Raw genomic sequence first — 27,251 nt, 5'->3', positions numbered from 1 at the left:
TCAGCATAAACATTTTAAATAGATTCTATATTTTTGGTCCATCCATGACATATTACTAAAGTAGCCTATTTACTGTTGTTGATGTGGGTCACTTGCTGTTAGCCAATTCACTTTCTCGTACCAGGAGAGCTGAAAGGAACGAGTATTATTCCCTACCTTTTTCACCAAGTCAATTTGAGGCGTTGGTCTACCCTGCTCTTTAATTTTAATTTTTTCCTCGAAAGGAAGACTGGCAAATGGCTTCGCCAAAATTAAATCAGCAATGCTTGGCATCCGTGCGCAGCTTTCTTGCTAGCTGACTAGCCCCCTCAAGTTCATGTTCAGTCACTCAAATAAACAAAATTTCTGGAACTAAGATAGCAAACTTGACAACACTATATTTACACTTTATTTACAATGAAAATATATACAAACTAAAAAAGCTGGTAGAAACCGTATGTAATGAATGAAATCGAAATGTAAGCTGATCTCTTACAATACAGCACTTGCGAATCCGCATGGGACTGAACTGCTGTTGCCAGATACTGCTGACGTTATCCAGCCCAAAATATGTTCAAAACCCGCCAATATGCACTTAAAACCACTCAATTGAGCGGGAAACCCCCAATCTGGCAACACTGTACCGCTGCCTGTCTATATTTGAAACGAGCTGTCAATCAAAGAAAATATCCGGCCGCTTTCACCAATCACCAGTCTCCTCGCGGAAACTGCCATGTCCCTCCCATGTGAGGCTGGGAGTCCGTGGGCGGGCATTTTCGCAGTATTTGTCCAATAACCGTCTTGCATTTTGAGATTGAAAGCGCAGAGCTCCCAAATGCCACTGAAGTCCACTGAGGCTGGGAGTCCATGGGCGGGCATTTTCGCAGTATTTGTCCAATAACCGTCTTGCATTTTGAGATTGAAAAGCGCAGAGCTCCCAAATGCCACTGAAGTCCACTGAGGCTGGGAGTCCGTGGGAGTCCGTAGGCGGGCATTTTCGCAGTATTTGTCCAATAATCGTCTTGCATTTTGAGATTGAAAGCGCAGAGCTCCCAATGCCATTGAAGCCCACTGAGGCTGCGCTGCATCGCGCTGTCACGAGGGGGAGAAACTCACGCGCACATTAAAGTTATAAGGGCATTTTTAGAGGAGGCTGAGCCTCCCTCGTTGTCTTAGAGCAATCGCCCGTGTATCCATCCATCCATCCGTAACCACTTATCCTGTGTAGAGTCACAGGCAAGCCGGAACCTATCCCAGCTGACCGAGAGGCGGGGTACACCCTGGACAAATCACTAAGGCCCTGTTTACATTATTTCAAATCAGCGGATCATCAGATTAACGTTTTTAAAACGATTCGCGTGCACACAGCAACGCCAATACACGATTCGCGTGCACACAGCAACGCCAATACACGGATACGCTAATCACATGACTAATTAGACGGCACATCACATGATCCCAGTGCATATCGGGCATGCGCAAGTCACTCACCACTTGCAAGTGGAAGGATGGCAAGCGAACACCTTCTCCAGCAGATAAACACACCTGGCTGTGATGTTCATGTTCTCACTGAGTTTAAGCGCCTGAAGGAGGCTGAAATGTGTAAATAAACCTCAGTGCAGCTCGGCGCTTCCTCCTGCGCTCCAAATCACTCCGCCCTGAACAGCGAGTGCCCTCTGGAGGGTGCGCACTCCGGCCCTGCGCAGCTCACACAGCGCGCGAGTGAAGCGCACGAGCAGTGATTCGGGACTGAGCTGCTGTGTGTGTGTGATCCCAACGCCAGCGAATCAGGAAGGTGGATGTCACGGTGACGTTGTCCAATGACGACGTCAGCTAGAGCTCAGCACAGCGTATCCGCGTATTCTCAATGTTTACACAGCACCGGATCAGATACGAACTGGATTGAATACGTGGGCCCTGGCGGATTCCCGTTTCCCGGCGTTTTAATGTGAACGGACAGTGCATCCGCGAAGAAAACGAGACAGATACGGTCTAATGTAAACTTGGCCTAAATCATCACAGGGCTGATACAGAGACAACCAACCACTCACGCTCTCATTCACACCTACGGTCAATTTAGTGTCACCGATTAGTCTAACCTGCATGTCTTTGGACTGTTGGGGAAACTGGAGGAAACCTACGCAGACACAGGGAGAACATGCAAACTCCACACAGAAAGGCCCTCGCCAGCCGCTCGGCTCGAACCCAGGACCTTCTTGGTGTGAGGCGACAGCGCTAACCACTACACCACCGTGCCGCCTGGTTAATATCCTCCTCTGATAATACAAAGCTGTAAGCAGATATGATGAAACACCAAATCATGAACAGCCTGGTTGATTACATACACTGTAAAAAATTTTACGGGCGGGTATTGATTGAACATAGATTTTACATATCATTTGACTCAGAAATGTAATTTTCACTTACAACCAACTAAACCAGGTCGGCCTAATACACTTTCTCTCATTGTGATATCATGTTGAGCTATCAAGAATTTTAACATCCAAATATCAAAGATATCCTTGTTGATAGAACTAGCTGCAACCTGTTGCAACGCTGCATGTTGGTATCCTTGTTGGTAGAACCAATGACGCATATATACACGTGCTGTATCACTGTAAAAAAAAAGTGACCATCTCAACTTAAATTTTCTAGGCAACATGATGCAAGAGAATTTTGTGTTGAGATGGTCAACAACAAAAGGTAAGTTGGTTGAACTCAAATTTAAACACGAAAATCCTTCTTAAGTCAACAAGGATTTCTGAGTTGAAATTTGAGTTCAACCAACGTACTATTTGTTGTTGACCATCTCAACTCAAAATTCTCTTGCATCATGTTGCCTAGAAAATTCTAGTTTACTCAACCTGTCTCAATTGCTGTTGACCTAACAAGGATTTCTGAGTTTAAATTTGAGTTCAGCCAACTTACCTTTTGGTGTTGACCATCTCAACACAAAATTCTCTTGCACCATGTTGCCTAGAAAATTTAAGTTGAGATGGTCACTTTTGGGCGGCACGGTGGTGTAGTGGTTAGCGCTGTCGCCTCACAGCAAGAAGGTCCGGGTTCGAGCCCTGTGGCCGGCGAGGGCCTTTCTGTGTGGAGTTTGCATGTTCTCCCCGTGTCCACGTGGGTTTCCTCCGGTTTCCCCCACAGTCCAAAGACATGCAGGTTAGGTTAACTGGTGACTCTAAATTGACCGTAGGTGTGAATGTGAGTGTGAATGGTTGTCTGTGTCTATGTGTCAGCCCTGTGATGACCTGGCGACTTGTCCAGGGTGTACCCCGCCTTTCGCCCGTAGTCAGCTGGGATAGGCTCCAGCTTGCCTGCGGCCCTGTAGAACAGGATAAAGCGGCTAGAGATGATGAGATGAGATGAGATGGTCACTTTTTTTTTTTTACAGTGTACGAACTGACATTTCCGATGTAATATCCAAACAAGGAATAAAACACAACAGCGTAACGTGATCCAAACCATACGACCTGTCTCACAAGATTTTTCTTCGTTCATCAAGGGATGACACTATTTTTAATCCTGTTATATTTACCTTTAACGCTGCAGCCTGGACACACGAACAAAACACCAAACACGTGGCAGTTAAGTCATGACTTCAACAAACTCTTTAAACTTTTATTTTGTTTGTTAACAAAATTAATATTGCAGTACAATATATTCCTTCTGTTATGTTGTAGAAAATGTTGAGAATGAATCAAAAGGCACAGTTGTTTACAATATTTACATTTCCAACTAAAATCATAAATATTCAGAGAAAATACAGAAGCCCAAGGTAAAAGTGCTTAAAATAAATTTTAACTTGAAAGAACAACAATAATAATAATAATAATAATAATACATACAATCAGTAGCACTTTTAATAAATGTTTGTATTTGTACGAAAAAGCGTTCATTTCATGATTTCTTTTATACTTTTAGACAGAATATAAAAGTTTGGGTCGAGAAAGCGTATAGAAATCGGACGAGTTTCTGAGCGACAACAGAGCGATCTCATCTCTTACACAGTGGGTGAGCATCTCAGACGAGAGACATGTCGAAAAATTGTCAAGGAACCATTTACAATAACGTACAGTAAACAGGACAGTGATGGCAAGAACGGAGAAACAAAACAAAACGACTGTCCAATCGGTGGAGGAGAACTGCATTTTATTTTTCTGGACCGGATTACGAATCTGGGATACCGGAAAGCCATTTCATAGTCTGATAAGATTTTTTCTTCCTTTTGAAATATCGAAAACTCAAGTCTAAGAAATACAGTAGTCAGAAATGCAGCACAGTGTTTCACTGCCGTGCATCGCTTAAAAAGATTCCCTAACTTTTCCTGAGATTACACAAGACCAAGCAGGAGACTTTGGTGTGACTGGGATCGATGGCTAAAACCCAATAAAAAAAAAAAAAAAAAAAAAGAGCGTTTGTATATTTTAATCACTTTAGTGTGAAAGATGGCGGAGACACTAAAATAAACAACAACAACAACAGGGTGCAAGGCAGTGCAGTAGATTTGGTGGCGAGTTAAAAGAAGCTTTGACGCGTTTGTAAATCGGGACTACGTGAAGAAAGGAAGAGCGGACGCGAACGAGACGTTTAAAAGTGTTAAACTACTCAACAAGATTATAACCAGGACTATCCACCACTAAAACGTCCCATGGATATAAATAACAAACAATTATAGTCATTATAATAATAACGAGAATACAAACAAACAAACAAACATCGAGAACAACAACAGCAACGACACCAAAGACAATAAATTGCTTCCATTCAATCTATACAAGAATATCTTGACCTCATAAGAAACGTATCCTTAGTATCCTTTTTTTTTTTTTAATATAATAGTCTTCTGATACATCTGAAAAATATTAAAAGGAAATAAGAGCCTCAAGAGAATCCTAATCAAGCTTCAGGCTCTTTTTTCTTGTTCAAGGGGCGACTTTATCTTTATTGCTAAATGTTTTGCTTCCTCAGAAAGGATACTGAGGCGAGCATGAGGTCCAGTAGTTTAACTGTCGAAAGTCTTTCATAATAATAATAATAATAATAATAATGTAATTGGTTCAGGGGAAAGGAAGATGGGGGAAGAAAGAAAGAAAGAAAAAAAAAAAACCTCTTAAGATAACTGAGATGCTTAATAAATAATTTGGTGTCCAACCCCCGAAGTTTAAAAAAGGTCCTTTAGTTATTTTACTTAAATAATAATTGGTCTGGACAGTAATATGTTTACACTACTATACCTGAGAAAGTACAAAACAAGCAGTAAAGCAAATAGAGTACTTCATTAATCTAGGGATGACGCTTGGCTTGTTAGCTTTCGATTTCACATCCTAGATATTTCCAGCCGTTCCGTCCCTCTACTCAGGCTCAGACCCATGGAATTATTGGGAGGGAAAAAAAAAATTCACGGGGTCACAGCAGTATTACGGATTTCTGTTAACGAGCCTCTGCGGCGAAACACAGCAGACGTCTTCATAGAGGGAGCAAGATGATGATCGCGATAATAAATAATATGCATTTAATCTGCTTTTATAGAACAAACACTTGCACGCATGCACACACACGCTATTGTTGACTGCATCTTAATGATACAAAGGCACTGACTGAGCTAAAGGCATTTTCTTCCAGGTTCGACTCCGTTTTCAACAGGAAGTAAAAGTAGGTGTGACGAAGGACCACGTAAATAAATATACACTACGTATTTGATGTTTCAAAAGGTGCACTCATGAGTTTTCCAGGATGTCTGAAGCTGTTCTGAATAATCCAAACCGATCAGCGTTTAAGTGATGACACTTGCATTTGGTCAGTAACAAAAAAATAAAGATTTTTTTTTTTTTTTTTAAATGTAATGACAAGAATCTTCATATATGGAAAAACCTGATGAAATCTGCATCATTCAGAAGCAGCAACAGGAGCTATAGTGACAAATAGGTTAGTTAATGCTTTGCAACACATTTGAGATGATTAAACCATATTCAGACATGACTTTCAGAGAAATTCTGAAATAGTGTACCGCTCTTTAAAAAAAAAAAAGTTAAAAATTTTTAAAATGACCATTTAAAAAAACCATTCCAGTATTCTCATCATGCTTAACCACGAGCCGGAAAACAACCAACGTCGAGCATCCCTGGACCTTAATTTCAGTAAAGGAAGGAACGCTGCTGATGAAAACACTTGTAAAGGACTCTGCTATAGAGGTTTTTCACCTGACGTCACAGGGTCACGTGACGCCCCGGTGTCCGCCATTTTGAAGGTCAAGCTAGCTAATGTCAACAACAGTAGCTGGTATGTTACTGTAGCAATGTTTACGTTCAGTCATTTGGATGACTGTTAAAACCTTTCAGTCTCAAGTTTTTCCTTTACTGGATTTACTAGTTTACTGAGCCAGCGCGCTCGGGCAAGCTGGGAGCTAGCGCGCTCGGGCAGGCCGGGAACTAGCGCGCTCGGGCAGGCCGGGAACTAGCGCGCTCGGGCAGGCCGGGAACTAGCGCGCTCGGGCAGGCCGGGAACTAGCGCGCTCGGGCAGGCCGGGAACTAGCGCGCTTGGGCAAGCTGGGAGCTAGCGCGCTCGGGCAGGCCGGGAACTAGCGCGCTCGGGCAGGCTGGGAACTAGCGCGCTCGGGCAGGCTGGGAACTAGCGCGCTCGGGCAGGCCGGGAACTAGCGCGCTCGGGCAGGCTGGGAACTAGCGCACTTGGGCAAGCTGGGAGCTAGCGCGCTCGGGCAGGCCGGGAGCTAGCGCGCTCGGGCAGGCCGGGAACTAGCGTGCTCGGGCAGGCTGGGAACTAGCGCGCTCGGGCAGGCCGGGAACTAGCGCGCTCGGGCAGGCCGGGAACTAGCGTGCTCGGGCAGGCTGGGAACTAGCGCGTGCCGGAGCGTGCTAGCTCCCAGCTTGCCCGAGCGCGCTAGCTCAGTAAACTAGTAAATACAGTAAAGGAAAAACTTGAGACTGAAAGGTTTTAACAGTCATCCAAATGACTGAACGTAAACATTGCTACGGTAACATACTAGCTATGTTGTTGACATTAGCTAGTGCTAACAGCTAGCTGCTAGTACACTGCTACAACACAGACACCGACCCTAATAATACAGTTCTTGGTCAGTGCCTGGTAACAGCAAATTTATAACGGGCCATGTCTCAACAGACTAAGAAGTTATTTCAATAACATTTAATAACATTTTGTTTATCCTGAGGACCGAAAGTAAATGAAAATATGAACAAACCTTAGCTGTAATAAGATGGCGACCACCGGCTCCAGGGACGACCCACTGATGTAGGCATGTTACCCAGCCTGACACAAAATATTTGTAGGCATCCAAACTCGTATACGCTTTCAGATCAATACCTGTGTATGGCGATGGGTTTTTAACGACATAGATCATGTGGGATACAGATATACCGGTATACGGATCTAGCGGGAGTCGCCATTGTTGTGACCGCCAAAATGGCGCCATCTACTTGTCGACATGGCAACGGTCACGTGGGTCGAAAACCTCTATAGCCGGAGGATGAACGCTTGGGGTTGGGACGAACTGAAGAACGAACAAACACAACACCTACTGCAAAATACCTCAGCCAGACACGCTGAGATCACAGTAAAGAAAAAAAAAGTGACAGTACTGTCGTGTGCATGTACAGTGGTGATATGAGCTCGCAGGCGTTAGTGGCCACTAGGTGGCGTTCCAGTCTAGAGGATTGAACTGAATGACGGAGTGGCGGCGGTCGGCGGGACCCCCGTGAGCCATTCGCTCGACAGCTTTATGGGCGTCCTGGGTGTCCGTGCTGCAGTGGCCGTTGGGTAATGGAAGAGGCAGTCGCTCGGACGAAGACGCGAACAGCGAAGAAGGCGAGATGGAGTCCGAGAGTGAAGACGACTGCGGATCTGTAGAGAAGAGCGACGATGTCCCAGGGGAGGAGCTAGAAAACGAAGGTGAGGGCGGGGCTTGAGGGGTTAACGAGAAAGCAGGCTGACTGAGCAGGTCGAGGTTGAAAGTGAAGTCGTCCTGCGGCGTGGCAGAGTTTTCTGTGACCGGCTGACTGCTGAGTGACCCCTGCGGGCCCAGTTTTAGTAAAAGCGGCGCAGGATCGCTGCCTGCCATTTGGTTTTCCCGTACGTGTGTATGCAAACTGTGTGTGCGTGTGTGCATCAGTGAGTGTTGATGACCGTCCTGCTGTATCGGAGAGGGCTGAAGCAAGCCAGGTGGCCGTGACATGGAGGAGTTTACATGCTGCTGAAAATGTTGCACGCGTACGCCGTGGTTGGTTAGCGTGCTAATGTCTGGTTTGCTCCCGTTGTGTCTTAGCAGCTGCGTCTTGAATTGAATGGAGGAGGAGGAGGAGGAGGAGGAGGAGGAGTTCTGCTGGGCCGTGAGCAAATGTCCCAGGCTTGCTGGGTTTTGCTGCAGCACGCTCAGCATTGTGTGCTGTTTCTGCGTGTGGATGGTTTGCAGTCTGTCTAAGCTGTTATGAGCCATGCTGTGCTGTAAGGGCGGTCGTCTCTCCCTCTGCTGCTCTTGCGAGATCAGTTCTTCCAGGTGATACGTCTCGGGGAACTTCAGCCCTCCTTCCGCCGCTCCTCTCTGCATGCCAAAGTCGCCGTTCATCCCTGCTATTCCGTTTAGACTCAGTGTGCCGTTCAGATGAGTCGGTTTGGTCTCAGGGGATGGGCAGGGGCTGAGTGTGAGGTCTAGCACTTCGTTCACAGCCTGACTCTTGGGCAAGACAGCCCGGCCCGGATGCAGGCCCAGGTACGATGAGGGGTTTGAGAGATGCATAGCAGGGTGATGACCGAAGACCTTTTGGCTGTAGAGGAGTTTCTGCTGCTCGAGAAGCTCCTGTGCACGCTGTTCCCGTGCACGCTGTTCCCGTACACGCTGTTCCCGTGCACGCTGCTCCCGCGCCTGCTGCTCCCGCGCCTGCTGCTCCTTCTGCTGCCGAAGTCGCTTCACCTCGGAGTCCATCTGAGCGAGCTCGCTGCGCACACGCTCCACACAGTTCTCTGGTATCTTTATACCTGAAAGAGATTTAACATAACACAGCATAACGTAAGCACAGTACAACAATCGCGACTCACTGACTAGCTAACATAAAACCCGGAATGATTCCCCCCCCCCCCATTTCTCAGGTGGCAGGATGCATAGTTTGTGCAATGTCTGTCTTACAGACGTAGAAAAACTTGTCGGGATCCTTACAGCTTGCTGAAACAATGCCTTATTCCTCCTAAAAGTAATTTACCGTATTTTCTGGACTATAGAGCGCACCTGTATATAAGCCGCATCCGCTCTATTTTAAAAAAAAAATTTAAAAAAAGATATACAAGCCGCACCGGGCTATAAGCCGCAGATCTCTATGTTGAAAAATGAGATATTTACTGCATGTACAGAACAATTTTGTACTGTAAATGTACATGTATGTACCTGAACAGATTCTTTCCGAACAGTGCCTTTTAACACGGCAGCAACTTTGCTGATTAAAACGGAACAGAACCAAGAGAAAATAACCGGTATTTATTTACCTTCATTTCTCCTGTGTTTGAAACCACAAGTCACTTTAATCATCTTCGCTGGATTTGAAAATAATTACCAGTTAGTAATTTGTCGTGCGTGTTCTATCTGCTAAAGATCTGCTAATTCTTCTTTGCATTGATTTTTTGTCTATCTTATTTTTGATTCTACTTCCGGTTAGAGCGCCCCTAGCGGTGGAAGAAAAATCCACAGAATAGCCGCACCTTTGTATAAGCCGCATGGTTCAAAACCTAGGAAAAAAGTAGCGGCTTATAGTCCAGAAAATACGGTAATTAAAAGCAATTTTCTCATGCATACAGTACATGAAAGCCTTTGGTCTGTCATAGAGTAAAGCAAAAAAAAAGTATGAAAAGAAACGATTTTTTATTTTTATTTTACTAAGATATTCTAAAATAAATAGTCTGCACAGATTTGTTGGTACCCTGAGAAAAGATAACTGGATTATAGTGAGATTTCAAACTAACTGTTTAAAGCAGATACGCAGAACCTTTATTTTTAAATACACTTCTGAGTGGATAGCATAGCTGCCAACATTCCGAAATTGTAAATAGTAATACAAGGTTGGGTGCTGAGTCTTGGTGGGGGGTTGGGGGGGCGAAACCCCCCTGCCGCCAAAGCTTTCTAGCAAAACTACCCTGAAAAATCACACTAAAACAAAATAGTTTGACAAAATTTATTCTACAAACTAAACTATCATCTTACATTAATTTGCAAAGTTCTTTTCAACAATGTATGAAAATAGTCAGTGAATCAGGCAAAAACTTCAAACAATGCAATTGGCACATATGACTTTTGACAAAGTACACATTAGAGAAATAGACTAGAGCTTACTCAGTCAACAGTTGGTGTTATTGCACCACATAAACTTGGCAATATCTAACACCATTCATTCATTAGTCACAAACAAAAATGAATTATCGCCCTTACTTGACTTAGAAATGAAGGGAAACTCCTCTCGGTACGAGTCCTTGAAGCGCTGGCCCTTCCCCTTAGCCATGCTTTCTTTAGAGATTAGTACTACGCTACATCTTCATAACAAAAGCTTGAAACGCCATGCTTTGTTCAGAAACTTTGTGAACAAAGGCCAGACGATAGTGTGCCATGGATGATCTAATAGCATCATTGATTGGCTGAGAGAACAAGCAATAGCCAATGAAATTTGGCGTAGTATCTGCCGCTTGGAACGAAGCGGTGTTTTATCAAATACGAATCCCACCGGTGATAGACTTTGAAAATGACCCATGAAAACTGGCAAAATCGTATTTTATTGTAGTAAATTCGTATTTTCGTAATCAAAACGACAAATCGTAATAAATACGATTTATTCGTAGTAGTTGGCAGCTATGGGATAGTATCTCCATCCTTGACTCTTGTATGCTGCATAAATGGGAATAAAAATATATATATATATATATATATATATATATATATATATATATATATATGTTATTTACCAGCTGGGAGGTCCGTATCGTGAAATACCGTGACCGAGGTCTTGAAGGTACTGACCGACGTCACAGTATTTCACTATACGGACCGACCTTAAGCTGGTAAATAATATATTAATTTTTTTCTTGACTAAATTCTAACAGAAAACGAGAGCGCCCGAAAGGGAAAACCGAGCCAAGGTGAGCCGCCATTTTGAATCCTCATTCACGGCTGTAATGCAAATGGCTTCCTCCTCGGTATACAAGTGCACTTCCATGGCAGGAAAAAAAAACCCTACATTTTGCCGCCTATGTAGTCCCCTATTTATACAAAATTGAGTCATTTAGGATTCAGCCAGGGCGGCACGGTGGTGTAGTGGTTAGCGCTGTCGCCTCACAGCAAGAAGGTCCGGGTTCGAGCCCCGTGGCCGGCGAGGGCCTTTCTGTGCGGAGTTTGCATGTTCTCCCCGTGTCCGCGTGGGTTTCCTCCGGGTGCTCCGGTTTCCCCCACAGTCCAAAGACATGCAGGTTAGGTTAACTGGTGACTCTAAATTGACCGTGGGTGTGAATGTGAGTGTGAATGGTTGTCTGTGTCTATGTGTCAGCCCTGTGATGACCTGGCGACTTGTCCAGGGTGTACCCCGCCTTTCGCCCGTAGTCAGCTGGGATAGGCTCCAGCTTGCCTGCGACCCTGTAGAACAGGATAAAGCGGCTAGAGATAATGAGATGAGATGAGGATTCAGCCATTTTTTGCTCGGCGTTAGCAACAGTTAGAGGTTTGTAGCTTTCTCCTGAAATGTTTTCTTTTATTTCTTCTTCCTCAGGGTAGTAAAACTCGCTTTTGCTGTGAACACTGTCATTATCGCTATCCATGCTGTAAAATTAATGCTATTCTCCTGAGAAATGCTGGCAAAAATTTATAAGATTTTTGATAAAAATCTTATAAATAAATCTTATAAAAAAGATAAATGTTGACAAAAATTGCTACCATGTTTGTTGTTGTTGTGAACGAGCGAGTCGCCAGAGGTCCGTAACCGGGGTCCGTAACTGGGGTAGGATACGAACCCGCTCGCTAGCCAATTAGAGCGCAGGATTTGATGAAAACCGCACCGCGGGAAAAAAAAAAAAAAAAAAAAAAATATATATATATATATATATATATACTTTTTTTTTGAGAGTTAAAATCGACTGCAAAGTTGACATTCGAGCTGCCCTGCTGAGCCAGCCAGCCCTGAGTGCGTGACGTCACAGTGGTAACCGGTTGTAAGGCTGAGGCCTTTGACAGCTATAGACCAAAGCCAGACTCAGCAGGCGAGAGTGGCCTCTTTGTTTGGATTTACTGGATATTCTTCGGATTCCTCAGATGGTAATACATCTGCCTGTGACAGTCCTGAATTTGGAGTGTGTGTACATGCTACTGCTATACACATAGAACCGTATTGGTTCGAACCATCACAAAGTGAATCCGATAGCAACACGTCGGGTCATTGTGGGTTGACTCTTATTAAAACAGGATAGGTGTTATAACTTATACAATGTACATGCATGCATTTTCACTGATAAAATGTAAAAGACGAATTAAATAATCAGATGAACTGAGACAATCGCATTCTGAAGCAAATTAAATAATCTTATACCGCTAACTTAAACACACAATACAAGTTACATGTATTAATCTAAATGCAGGTAAACGATGAGTGGTGTTGTTTTTGTTATGTAACCAAATGAGAGTCGCATCTTACTCTCACTTCTTGAAGGCCGATCTTGAGGCCAATTGTTTTGAAACAATCTGACTTTCAGTTGTTCGTTCAGTTCTCCGTTCATTCACTTCTTCCATGTAAAGGTGAGATATTGCTGCTGACGCAAGCATATCCAGCAGGAAAAAAAAAAGCATATCCAGCGGAGAAATCTGACGACTGTGCCACTCATTCTCCATTTTCTCCATACTGAGTACTCCGCCATTACTGCTCGGCTCGCACTCCGGGAGAACTGGTGCAACTGAACTTACTTTCCTTTTCTTGTAGTTTTCTTTTCCTTTAATTGTTAGTACTGTACCCTCTTTCAGTACGGGCTTCAACAGATCAGAGGTTTCGTACGAGTCTTCAGTAAAATGTGCAGAGCAGAGGAGAGACCACTTCGTAGGCACCCAATGTGCCTGAGAATTTCTTGCAAAACGAGTCCAAATCTTTGCAGTTTGAACATTCTTGGGCCATGAATGCAATGTAAATCCACCTTCTGTCATGTTGCTGCACCCGCCAGCAATGCATCTACGTGGCATGGCGATAAATTAGCTCAAAATGGAGGACTGGAGTTGCAGTCGGCTCTGTGTTTTAGTATAGCGGAAATGGCGATGAGACCGATAGTCTTCCTGCTGTGACGTCGCGGTCATTCACTCAGACCGCTACCTATATGAATCATTTTAATCGTAAAAATTACTATATTATATTTATTGCTAATGCTTAAAACTATTCCTGTGCCATTCTTGAGGTCTCAAGGCATTTATAAACAAAAAGTGAGGCCATGGTTCTGCGTATCTCCTTTAACCTTAATTAGTAACAGAAGGATCTTCAATCTTATAATCAGTCATTCAGTCTATTTAAATGGAGAAAAGGCAACGACTACAAGACCATTTCCAAGCAGCTTGATGTTCCTGTGATTACAGTTGCAAATATTATTAAGAAGTTGTTTAAGTTCCATAGGACTGGAGCCAACCTTCCTGGACGTGGCTGCGAGAGGAAAATTCATCAGAGACTGAACAGAAGGATGGTGCCAATGGTAGAAAAAGAGCCAAAGAGATAAAAGTTGAACTCCAAGGTCAAGGCAGATCGATGTCTGTTTGTACCATTAGTCGCTTTTCGAGTGGAAGACGATCCAGCAGGACTCCATTGTTGAAAGAAAAACTTAAAGACTGGAATTTACTAAAATGTATATTGACAAGCTACATGGATGCAAACGGCGCGCCTTTTGGCGGATGCAGCCTTTTTCACGGATGTCTGGGGGACTTGCGTGAATTGTGCAGATCCGATAAGGTTTTTTTTTTTTTTGGGGGGGGGGGCGTTGGCGTTGGTGTGTCTGATTATAATTTCATCAAAGTTTAAAATTACTAAATAAGCAAATGCCGTTATAGTCCATGAAACACAGGAAGTATAAGTATGAGAAGAAAACAGTAAATCAGAAAGCTGCGCATGTAAAGCCAATTACGTAACTTACGTTGGACTGATGGAAATCCTTGCGCGTGCAGTGAAGTGCAGCCAGCAGCAGATAATGGCGCGCAGCCAATTGGCTTTACGTGCGCAGCTTTCTGATTTACTGTTTTCTTCTCATGCTTATACTTCCTATGTTTCATGGACTGTAACGGCATTTGCTTATTTAGTAATTTTAATACAGAATTTACTTTGATGAAATTATAATTAGACACTCAAACGCCCCCCCCCCCCCCCCCCCCCCCCCAAAAAAAAACAAAAACAAAAAAACAACCTCATCGGATCTGCTCGATTCACGCAAGTCCCCCAGACAGCCGTGAAAAAGGCGGCATCCGCCAAAAGGCGCGCCGTTTGCATCCATGAAGCTATAATGCTTCTGGGAGCATGTCCTTTGGATAGATGAGACAAAACTCAAGCTTGCTGGCAAGTCACATCAGCTCTTTGTCCACAGAAGAAAAAAAAATGAAGCTTTCAAAGAAAACACCACCGTACCTACTGTGAAACACGGAGGAGGCTCGGTTATGATTTGGGGCTGTTTTGCTGCGTCTACCACGGGGTGCCTTGAATCTGCGCAGGGCACAATGAAATCTCAAGACTATCAAGGCATTCTGGAGCGAAATGTATGACCCAGTGTCAGAAAGCTCTGTCGCAGTCATTCAGTCACAGTCATGGGTCCTCCAACAGGATAAAGATCCAAAACACGCAGCTAAAAGCACCCAAGAATGGTGAGGAACAAAACATATTTGTTGTTCTATTCTGAAGTGGCCTTCTCTGAGCCCTGATCTGGAAAGAGCTGAAACATGTGGAGAAGGCACCCTTCAAACCTGAAACAGCCGGAGCAGTTTGCTCAGGAAGAGTGGGCCAAACTACCAGTTGGCAGATGCAGAAGTCTCACTGACCGCTATCGAGCTCGCTTGTTTGCAGCGATTACTGCTAAAGGCTGTGCAACAAAATATTAAGTTAAAGGAACAGTCCACCGTACTTCCATAATGAAATATGCTCTTATCTGAATTGAGACGAGCTGCTCCGTACCTCTCCGAGCTTTGCGCGACCTCCCAGTCAGTCAGACGCAGTCAGACGCGCTGTCACTCCTGTTAGCAATGTAGCTAGGCTCAGTATGGCCAATGGTATTTTTTGGGGCTGTAGTTAGATGCGACCAAACTCTTCCGCGTTTTTCCTGTTTACATAGGTTTATATGAGCAGTGATATGAAACAAGTTCAGTTACACAAATTGAAACGTAGCGATTTTCTATGCTATGGAAAGTCCGCACTATAATGACAGGCGTACTAACACCTTCTGCGCACTTCGGCAGCGCATTGATATCTGAGCTCCGTATCAATGCGCTGTCGAAGCACGCAGAAGGTGTTAGTACGCCTGTCATTATAGTGCGGACTTTCCATAGCATAGAAAATCGCTACGTTTCAATTTGTGTAACTGAACTTGTTTCATATCACTGGTCATATAAACCTATGTAAACAGGAAAAACGCGGAAGAGTTTGGTTGCATCTAACTACAGCCCCAAAAAATACCATTGGCCATACTGAGCCTAGCTACATTGCTAACAGGAGTGACAGCGCGTCTGACTGCGTCTGACTGACTGGGAGGTCGCGCAAAGCTCGGAGAGGTATGGAGCAGCTCGTCTCAATTCAAATAAGAGCATATTTCATTATGGAAGTACGGTGGACTGTTCCTTTAAGGGTACCATTATTTTTGCCCATGCCATTTTCCATTCCATTCCATTCCATGGATTTCGCAGATGCTTTTATCCAGAGTGACGTACAACATACCCAGAGCAGCCTGGGGGTTTGTTGCCTTGCTCAAAGGTATTTCAGCCATTCCTGCTGGTCCAGGGAATAGGGATGTTAACCGGTGACCGTTTGACCGGTGGTTGACCGAATCAACGTCAACCGGTTAAATTTTTTTGTTGTTGTCGGTTAAAAAAAAAATCGATCATTTTGAAGCTGCCGATTTTGGAGCGGAGGACTTGGAATTCTGTGTTGTAAACGCTTGGGGCGTGCCACGCGGTGTAAGGACGAAAGCTGACGAATCAGAAACACCCATTCAGTCATGTCCCGCCCCAGTTAAAGACAGCTAACAAATCAGAAACACCCATTCAGTCATGTCCCGCCCTCCCGCCCCAGTTAAAGACAGCTAACAAATCAGAAACACCCATTCAGTCATGTCCCGCCCCGCCCCAGTTGAACACAGCTGCCACTCGGCGAAAGAAAAGTGTAGACACAGGCTTTTTAGCTTACAAATTACTATTCTGTTTTTTTTTTTAATTATTATTAGAAGGCACATGGAGTTTAGTCCTGCCTTGGCCAGTGCATTCTGAAAGTATGTTTCGGTCTGTAGCCAGCAATGCATGTTATTGCAGATCATATCTCTCCACACAAACTAAAGGCGCAGATGCCGACTTTTTCACGGCTGAATCGTGCAGATCCGATTGCTTTCCTTTGAGCATACAGAATTTACTCTGATGAAATTATTCAGACACTCCAACGCCCCCCCTAAAAAAAAAAAAAATCGGATCTTTGCACGATTCAGACGTGAAAAAGGCAGCATCCGCTAAAAGGCGCGCCGTTTGCATCCCTGTTTAAACTCGTAGGTTAACCGACTTTAACCGGCTAATGAGGCTCGGTGGTCGGTCAAGATTTTTTTTTAGTTTTCGCCATCCCTACCAGGGAATTGAACCGGCAACCTTTGGGTCTCAAAACTGCTTCTCTACCCATTACATCATCCTGTTTTCATTTGCTTTTTTTTTAACATAACGTATTCGGTCGAATCAAAAATCAAAAGCAAAGTGTTAAACATGGAATAATGCCGTTAACTTCTGTCAGTTTCAGAGACAGCCGTGGGTTCTTTTTGATTTCATGCAAGGGTACCAACAAATTTCTCCATGTCTGTAATACTGGTTCGCACGAGTTGTAACACTTACCGACTTGCTTGCTGTTCTGTTTGGTTTTGAGGCGCACGATCTGCAGGATGCTGGAGTTGGTGATATCAGAGACGACATCTGCGACTCGCTTCCACACTCTCAGCAAAGCTCCACACAGCATGTGGTACTGTCGCAGACGCATCCCCAGCCAGCACTCGTGACCTTGCTCCACTTGCTTACACTTACCTTTCCTATAAACAAACACACACGCACACCTTTTACATCCGACGACTCAATACGTTGGACCCTGATGACAAATAACTTAAAAAGGGAAGCCAGAGCATTGTGGCTGGCTACACAGTTAGAAATGACTGTTTAACTGACCTTGACGCGATAAAACAAACTATTGTTAGCCTTAGTGCTCTTCAACAGGAAAACTCGCATTTCAGGTTTAAAAACAAAAATCAACAGGATATTAACTGCTGGGGCGGCACGGTGGTGTAGTGGTTAGAGCTGTCGCCTCACAGCAAGAAGGTCCGGGTTCGAGCCCCGTGGCCGGCGAGAACCTTTCTGTGTGGAGTTTGCATGTTGTCCGCGTGGGTTTCCTCCGGGTGCTCCGGTTTCCCCCACAGTCCAAAGACATGCAGGTTAGGTTAACTGGTGACTCTAAATTGACCGTAGGTGTGAGTGTGAATGGTTGTCTGTGTCAGCCCTGTGATGACCTGGCGACTTGTCCAGGGTGTACCCCGCCTTTCGCCCGTAGTCAGCTGGGATAGGCTCCAGCTTGCCTGCGACCCTGTAGAAGGATAAAGCGGCTAGAGATAATGAGATGAGATATTAACTGCTGTGCTAAATGATGCATTTATTTGCATCAAAGTTTTGCCATAAGAAAGAAGTGCCTTTCTTCTGTTCTCCAACGATTCAGCAGATTTTCCTAACAGTCAGTGATATTTCTCACACAAATACGTGCAGTCCTAACCTTCTCCTCGACAGAAAGCAAAACTCAGAGAAAAAGATTGAATCTAAATTCTAGTATGTTTTTTTTTACTGCTTTTGGAGAAAACACTATGAACATAATGAATATCACGTCATTGTTTAAAAAAAAAAATCCTCTCAGGACGCACACGGACACTAACGAGCACTTCTAACCCCGTCATCTGCTTGCGCCTGATTAAACACTGCGGATACACTACCGTTCAAAAGTTTGGGGTCACCCAGACAATTTTGTGTTTTCCATGAAAAGTCACACTTTTATTTCCCACCATAAGTTGTAAAACGAATAGAAAATATAGTCGAGACATTTTTCTGGCCATTTTGAGCATTTAATCGACCCCACAAATGTGATGCTCCAGAAACTCAATCTGCTCAAAGGAAGGTCAGTTTTATAGCTTCTCTAAAGAGCTCAACTGTTTTCAGCTGTGCTAACATGATTGTACAAGGGTTTTCTAATCATCCATTAGCCTTCTGAGGCAATGAGCAAACACATTGTACCATTAGAACACTGGAGTGATAGTTGCTGGAAATGGGCCTCTATACACCTATGGAGATATTGCACCAAAAACCAGACATTTGCAGCTAGAATAGTCATTTACCACATTAGCAATGTATAGAGTGGATTTCTGATTAGTTTAAAGTGATCTTCATTGAAAAGAACAGTGCTTTTCTTTCAAAAATAAGGACATTTCAAAGTGACCCCAAACTTTTGAACGGTACTGTACGCTCTTACCATTTCCCTTCTTTCTGAGACACATAAAACAACCGAATAACCTTTTGTTACTCACCAGTTGGCGTGGCTGCACTTCTGGAAAGAGAAGACAAACTGACTCTCCCAGCAATCTTTGGCATCGTCTGGTGTCACCTACAATACAACGAACCAAAAACATACCTCCTGAAATCCACTAGGTGTCACTGTGCAACGCTGATCTGCAGAGCATTCCAGGTTTGTCCTGTCATTAACAGAAAGCTCTGGGTTGTTGTTGTTGTTTTTTTAAATAACGTGGATCCTATTTCCCATCTCCGAGTCCAAATATTTACTAGGGGCCAAAAACGACAGAAATCAATCCAGTATCGAGTTAGAATGCTATAACAGGCAACCATAAAACGGCTATACGACATAATCCTTCCAGGCAAATATCAAGTGGTGTCGAAGTAAACTGCGTGTTTTTGTCACTTACAGGTTCACGATTTCATTACAAGTGTCTCATAACATGGAACGGATCCCTACAGAGATACACCTGCGTGTGTTTACCTCAGTAACTATAAAGAACCCATAGAAATGGAGCGTTTCTGCAGCTATGGTTTACCTTTCTCCTTTTCCGGTTTCTGACGCCGCGTCCCATTCAAGTGCCTGTAGTTGATTATCACGAGTGGGCTGTTTTCTGATGTTTATTTTCCTTTCAAAGGTAAAGTCCATAGAGCGCTGTTTTCTGAACGCCAGCATCTTTTTCAGTTGTGTGTGAATGTGGCCAATTCGAGAAGAAGCGCCAGGGCTGTGTTGAAAAAATCGATTTTCCGATTCTGAATCGATTTGCATATTATTTCCTGAAGATCGATTCGTACGTCCAAAGATCGATTTTTTTTAAATTACATTTTTCCCGGTGAACTTTAACCCCACTCGTCGCGTCATTGAATTCGCGCAGGCGGTCTGGATGCAAGCGGCGCGCCTTTTGGCGGATGCCGCCTTTTTCACGGCTGAATCGTGCAGATCCGATTTTTTTTTTTAGGGGGGGCGTTGGAGTGTCAGAAGAAAACAGTAAAGCTCCTTTTTCTGCAGAAGAATCTTTTTGTACCCAAGTTGATGGACAGTTTACCCAGTCTGTCTCAGGTCAAGTTTAAGGTCCAGTCGGAATTTATTTTTGTGTGCACTTTAACAGGAAACAGCGTTTTTATTTACAGTCTGAAGTTGAAATTTAAGGTTTATTATTTATTTAAGTTTAAAATTTAAGGTAAATTTAAAGTTTAAGTTTAAATGTCCTGTTTACATGTTCACACTTTAAAGGCAATTGAATGTTTTATACTTTTTATATTTTGGAGATTTTACACAAAACTGAGAGACACTTATGTTTCCTAAGGCGCTGTATCTTTGGTTCTTATTTACAAACGGTATAATGACCGTTAGGTTACTTTGAAGCCAGTAACCAGCAATTTACATTTACACTACGTTCAGACTGCAACCTGAAACGACCCATATCCGATTTGTTGTGAAATCCGATTTTTTTGTTAGGCCGTTCACATTACCAATTATATGAGACTTGTATGCGATCTCCAATACGAACGGAAAACGACCCAAAAGTGTCCCGCATGCACAAATTGACACGAAATAAGCACATCTACGTAATACGTAAACAAAAAAAAAGCACACTCTTCAAGTTTGCAAGTAAAGCATGGAGATGAGGCGAGACCTGGCGATGTGGTTTTTGTGGCGGCGGCAGAACTCACACAATAATCTGATTAATGTGGGCAGCAGACTAATGAGACCAAAGGTATCAAATTACTGGAAATTTCCAGAACAATCTTATAATCTTGTAATACAGGATGATTTAACATCCAGGTCCCTACCAAATCCACCATTAGCTTGATCAATTCTATAAAAGTCTATTTAAATTCTGAAAACTGTACAAATGTTGTTGTTTTCCACCAAAGAGGCGGGATTAGCCAACGCAGAATAGTGACGTTTGTCTCTTGTTGATGACTTGTAGGTCGCATGAATGCGACCTGTCCGGTCAGACTGCAGTCGCATGTGAAAATAACGGATATGCATCGGAATTAGGACCACATATCCAAGCGGCCTGGGTCGCATGTGAAAAAAATCGGATCTGTGTCGTTCAGATTGTCAATAACAAATCGGATACAGGTCGCATATGGGCAAAAAAATCGGATATGGGTAGTTTCAGGGTGCAGTCTGAACGTAGTCTTACACTGGCTAAGAATCTCTTTTTTCACATTATAAAATAAAAATGCATTTGTGTGCAACTGCAACAGCTTTTGGGTAAATTCTTAATCTTAATAATGCACCAGGTTAGTGTCCCATTTGGACACTATTGTTGCAGGTATAGAGACCTCTGGCGTCCTCTGTTTTGCTGTCTTGATTCGCCTTTCTGTGACGGGTTTTGATCATTATCGTTTTCACCAGTCTTACAGCCATCATTAACTACCAATACTTGATTAATTTGCTGTTGAATGTCAATATAATACAAGTATTAATATGTTGCTTAACTACACAGTCAAAAATGGTTCTAATAACACTAACCTGAATCGATATTGGATCGGATCGAATCGAATCGAGATCAGATCAGATCGGATCGGATCAAATCGTATAGAGTCATGATAATCGATTCTGAAGCTTCAGAATCGGAATCGAATCGATTCTTGAAATTTGAATCGATACCCAGCCCTAAGAAGCACTGCACCCAATGTCTTTATTCAGAGCGCCCCACACCTTTACTGTGCAGCCGCTTTGAGTGCTATTTTCAGTCTGTCCTGTCGTTCCTTTTCAGGAAACCGATCATATAAGGGGTGTTCACACGGCAACTTTTACTCCGGTGTAGCACCGGGGCTGCCCCGGTAGAGCGTTCACACGGTACAAAGTTATACCAGTGTAGCCCCTGAAAGCTGCTTACACCGGTGCAAATCTAACCCTGCTCGGGAGGTGGTTTAAGAAATTTACTCCGGAGTAAATGCTAGTTTGCGGGGCAGCACCGATATAAAATGGGATGTCTGAACGCTACAGGGGTAGACTCGCTACGCGTGAGGAGAGTTGATTACATACGGGCATTGCATACGTGTCTTCATCCACGTTGTTTTCCCGGCGCTTGGTGATGCCATGACAACCGTCCACATGGCCATGAACGACACGAAGTCATCGATTTGTTGCCGAATGAATTGTAGAATGCGTTGTTTTTGTGCTCTCTTGTACTTGCACAACCTTTCCTTTCTCTCTTTTACCCTTTTACGGTGTCTGATAGACCATAACGTAGAAAGTTTGTCTGGAGAAGTATAAACCATGGTTTTTCGATATATCAATCACAAACAAGGCGGGAAAAGGAAGTACATTTTCATGCATGCGCATATTTCATTTCCGCATTATTACTGCTGTGTGAACGCAAGTGGGGCTGCACCGGTGCTAACACGCTTCTCTCTAGTAAGCAGGTTTGTGACGTGTGAACGCTCCACAAAATTTACACCGGTGTAAGATATATCGCAACAAAATACATCGGTGCAGCATCGATGCAAATATGTGCCGTGTGAACACCCCTATAGACGGGACTCGTCACCCTGCTGGTCTATCATACAACGATGGTTAGAGCGGTGATAAAATGTCAGGATACTGTTGTCAGAGGGGAAAATTTTTTTTTTTGACTAAAGCGCTCCCCAGCACCTTTCTACCACAGGAAAACATTATATGGACACGTGTCCTGATAATGCTCATAAAGTATCACACATTTGCTTCATAACACGAACGTATTAAAGTGCAAGGGTATCGGTTTTAACCCTCCGTCCAACTGTTATGAGTATTTAGCATTATGATGCCTTTGAGGAAAGGAATGACTGAATCAGGAAGTGAATAAAAGTGCGCCTCTGGCTCACTCCTGACCTTGCGGTACCGCTGCAGCAGATTGTCCAGGTTCTCAGGGTGGGCCTGCCTGCCGATGTTCGGCTTATAGACAACGAGGTTATGACCTCGGCCTTGCTCTGCCAGCAACACACACGGTTGGCTCCCTCGCAGCTGGAGACAGACAAAATGACCATTATAACAACTGCCACCAGCAGGTACAAACAAAGCATAATCAGTATAAAAGAGCAATGATTACTGTTATAGTTCTAAATACCTTGTGGGAAAGATAGAAGCCCTCATATTCCCCAGTCAGTGTCTCTGCTTTGCTGCAGGCCTCGGCCCATGGCATCCCTCGATCCACGCTGATCTAACAACAGCATGACAAAAGCATGTCAGTCTCTATACACACAGTCAAAAAGCTACACCCACTCAATTCAATGCATAATTTTCAGTCGTAAAAACTCTGATGGCGTATGGTTGAAAAGTCTAAATTTATTTCTGAATCATATTTTATTGTACTTTTAATGACAACCCCGATTCGAAAAAAGTTGGGACAAAGTACAAATTGTGAATAAAAACGGAATGCAATAATTTACAAATCTCAAATACTGATATTGTATTCACAATAGAACATAGACAACATATCAAATGTTGAAAGTGAGACATTTTGAAATTTCATGCCAAATATTGGCTCATTTGAAATTTCATAACAGCAACACATCTCAAAAAAGTTGGGACAGGGGCATTAAGAGGCTGGAAAAGTTAAAGGTACAAAAAAGGAACAGCTGGAGGACCAAATTGCAACTCATTAGGTCAATTGGCAATAGGTCATTAACATGCCTGGGTATAAAAAGAGCATCTTGGAGTGGCAGCGGCTCTCAGAAGTAAAGATGGGAAGAGGATCACCAATCCCCCTAATTCTGCGCCGACAAATAGTGGAGCAATATCAGAAAGGAGTTCGACAGTGTAAAATTGCAAAGAGTTTGAACATATCATCATCTACAGTGCATAATATCATCAAAAGATTCAGAGAATCTGGAAGAATCTCTGTGCGTAAGGGTCAAGGCCGGAAAACCATACTGGGTGCCCGTGATCTTCGGGCCCTTAGACGGCACTGCATCACATACAGGCATGCTTCTGTATTGGAAATCACAAAATGGGCTCAGGAATATTTCCAGAGAACATTATCTGTGAGCACAATTCACCGTGCCATCCGCCGTTGCCAGCTAAAACTCTATAGTTCAAAGAAGAAGCCGTATCTAAACATGATCCAGAAGCGCAGACGTCTTCTCTGGGCCAAGGCTCATTTAAAATGGACTGTGGCAAAGTGGAAAACTGTTCTGTGGTCAGACGAATCAAAATGTGAAGTTCTTTATGGAAATCAGGGACGCCGTGCCATTCGGACTAAAGAGGAGAAGGACGACCCAAGTTGTTATCGGCGCTCAGTTCAGAAGCCTGCATCTCTGATGGTATGGGGTTGCATTAGTGCGTGTGGTATGGACAGCTTACACATCTGGAAAGACACCATCAATGCTGAAAGGTATATCCAGGTTCTAGAGCAACATATGCTCCCATCCAGACGACGTCTCTTTCAGGGAAGACCTTGCATTTTCCAACATGACAATGCCAAACCACATACTGCATCAATTACAGCATCATGGCTGCGTAGAAGAAGGGTCCGGGTACTGAACTGGCCAGCCTGCAGTCCAGATCTTTCACCCATAGAAAACATTTGGCGCATCATAAAACGGAAGATACGACAAAAAAGACCTAAGACAGTTGAGCAACTAGAATCCTACATTAGACAAGAATGGGTTAACATTCTGTGGCAGCGGGGGCGTGGTCAAGCACCGGTCTGTGACAGGAGGGCGGAGTTGGGGAAGGTAAGTGGCAGAATCGCTTCACCTGAGTGTCATTAACCTGTGTTTTGTGTGTTCTCCCCAGTAAACCGCCCTATTTAAGGAGGGAGAGCGAGAGCAGAGAGAGAACCGGACGAGACGCTGTGTGTGTGTGTGTGTGTGTCTCTCGCGCTAGTGAAAACAGCGTTGCAACTCTGAAAAGTGTGGCAATAAAGCCGGTTAACAAACCTGATCTCTGTCCTGCTGTCCTCTGTGCTCCACCCACATGCGATTCACTCTACAGTGGTGCCGAAACCCGGGAACGTGGAGCACCTGTCCTGCAGCCCCATGGAATCCTCCCCGTTCGCGGACTTGGTCCACGCCCTCGCCACGGCCCAGCAGAGCCAGCACCAGGCGCTCGTCACACTCCGGAAGGAGCAGGAGCGCCGCTTCGAAGCCCTGGTACTGGCTCAACAGGAAGACCGCGAGGCGTTCCGGCGCCTCCTCGCGTCGGCGGGGTCCACCAGCGCCCCGGCCGCGGGCCCATCTCCCATCACCTTGACTAAGATGGGCCCGCAGGACGACCCCGAGGCGTTCATCGCATTATTCGAACAGGTCGCCGAAGCCTCGGGGTGGCCGATGGAACAGCGCGCGGCGCGCCTCCTCCCCCTCCTGACGGGAGAGGCGCAGTTAGCCGCACTACAGCTCCCCGCCGACCACCGGCTGGCCTACGCCGACCTTCGCCGGGCTGTCCTCCAGCGCGTGGGGCGCACGCCGGAGCAGCAGCGCCAGCGCTTCCGCGCGCTGCGAATGGAGGAAGTCGGCAGCCCGTTTGCGTTCGGCCAGCAGCTCCGGGACGCCTGCTGGCGGTGGCTGAGGGCCGAAGATCGCGACGCCGAGGGGATCATCGACCAGGTGGCGCTGGAGCAGTTCATCGCCCGCCTACCCGCCGGAACCGCGGAGTGGGTCCAGTGCCACCGCCCGGCGTCGCTGGATCAGGCCGTAGGACTGGCGGAGGATCATCTGGCGGCTGTCCCGGCGGCAGGACAACGGATGTCTTCTTCTCTCTCCTCTTCTCTCTCTCTTCCCCCTCCTCCCGTGTCCTGTCCTCGCCCCATTCCCCCACCACGGAGGCGGGGGCCGGCCCCACCCCAGCCGGCCCGCCGCACCCGTGGTGCCCTCCCGTTTCTCCCTTCTATGTCTGTCTCTCCCCCCCCCTCAGGTGAGTGACCCCCAGTCCACAGCTGCAGAGGGGAGGCCCGGGCCGGTTTGCTGGCGCTGCGGGGAACCGGGCCACCTGCAGCAACAGTGTGCCGCGATGGAGGTGGGGGCGGTGGTGCGGATCCCCGACGCGCCAGAGGCTGCCCTCGATCAGGCCGGAGCATATCGTATACCGGTAAGTGTACAAGGGGCGACCTATCAGGCGTTGGTGGATTCGGGGTGCAACCAGACCTCGATCCGCCAAAGCCTGGTGCAAGACGAGGCATTGGGGGGAGCACAAGGGGTGAAGGTGTTGTGTGTGCACGGGGATGTTCACTGCTACCCGTTGGTGTCGGTCCACATACATTTCAGAGGGGACAAATCTATAGTGAAGGCGGCGGTTAATCCTCGCCTTACCCACTCTTTAATCTTGGGGACTGATTGGCCGGGATTCCGGGGGTTGATGGCACACCTAGTAAAGAGTGGGTCCTGCCGGTTAGCCGGGGGGGGTCCCGGTGTCGTTTTGGCTGGAGCTGCGGTCGCAGGGCCGTCTACGTCATCTCCGCGACAGAGTGAGGGGCCCCCGGCTCCTCCTCTTTCTATTGGGGAATCCCTTGCGGATTTCCCACTGGAACAATCGCGAGACGAAACTCTGCGACACGCGTTTGACCAAGTGAGAGTAATCGATGGTCAAACGCTCCAGCCGAATGCCACCCCGACCTTCCCCTATTTTTCCATTTTAAAAGATAGGTTATACCGAGTGACGCAGGACACTCAGACAAAGGAGCGTGTCACCCAGTTGTTAATTCCAAAGAGCCGTCGGGAATTGGTATTCCAGGCGGCTCACTTTAACCCCATGGCGGGACACCTCGGGCAGGATAAAACACTCGCCCGGATAATGGCCCGATTCTATTGGCCGGGGATTCGCGGCGACGTCCGTAAGTGGTGTACGGCGTGCCGCGAATGTCAGTTAGTAAACCCAGCGGCCATTCCAAAAGCGCCCTTGCGCCCCCTACCATTAATCGAGACCCCGTTTGAACGAATTGGGATGGATCTCGTCGGGCCATTAGATCGGTCAACACGAGGGTACCGCTTTATATTGGTTCTGGTGGACTATGCAACGCGATACCCGGAAGCGGTGCCTCTTCGCAATATCTCCGCACGTAGTATTGCAGAGGCTCTCTTCCACGTCATCTCCCGGGTCGGAATCCCGAAAGAGATTCTGACTGATCAAGGCACCTCGTTTATGTCACGAACACTGGCCGAACTGTATGGGCTACTGGGTATTAAGCCGATCCGCACCAGCGTGTATCACCCACAAACGGACGGTTTAGTCGAACGGTTCAACCGCACCCTCAAGAATATTATCAAAAAATTCGTAAGTGAGGACGCACGTAACTGGGATAAGTGGCTCGAACCCTTGTTGTTTGCAGTGCGAGAGGTCCCCCAAGCCTCCACGGGGTTCTCCCCATTTGAATTACTGTATGGGCGTAAGCCGCGCGGCATCTTAGATGTACTGCGGGAAAATTGGGAGGAGGGACCTTCGCAGAGCAAAAATGAAATTCAATACGTTATGGATCTGCGCGCAAAACTCCACACGCTCACCCACTTAACTCAGGAGAATTTGCGGCAGGCCCAGGAACG

The 27,251-nt window shown here is 45.4% G+C and overlaps 1 protein-coding gene across 2 annotated transcripts in view; it reads right to left on the bottom strand.

The window, feature by feature from the left end:
• Positions 1-6,963: 6,963 nt before the first annotated feature.
• sbno2a (strawberry notch homolog 2a) overlaps positions 6,964-27,251 on the bottom strand; it is a 128,981-nt gene continuing 108,693 nt past the window's right edge. For both annotated transcript variants that reach the window (XM_060906298.1, XM_060906299.1), the window contains 5 exons: positions 22,844-22,936; positions 22,609-22,740; positions 18,797-18,873; positions 17,076-17,266; positions 6,964-8,995 (listed from right to left, as the gene is read on the bottom strand). In XM_060906298.1, coding sequence (XP_060762281.1) covers positions 7,653-8,995; positions 17,076-17,266; positions 18,797-18,873; positions 22,609-22,740; positions 22,844-22,936 — 1,836 coding nt within the window. In that variant the 3' untranslated portion in view covers positions 6,964-7,652. The remainder of the gene's footprint in view (positions 8,996-17,075; positions 17,267-18,796; positions 18,874-22,608; positions 22,741-22,843; positions 22,937-27,251) is intronic.

This window comes from Neoarius graeffei, chromosome 23 (genome assembly GCF_027579695.1).
Source record: "Neoarius graeffei isolate fNeoGra1 chromosome 23, fNeoGra1.pri, whole genome shotgun sequence".
Lineage (NCBI taxonomy): Eukaryota > Metazoa > Chordata > Actinopteri > Siluriformes > Ariidae > Neoarius > Neoarius graeffei.
Note: the sequence above shows the minus strand (reverse complement) of the source record. Positions and strands in the feature narration are given on the sequence as shown.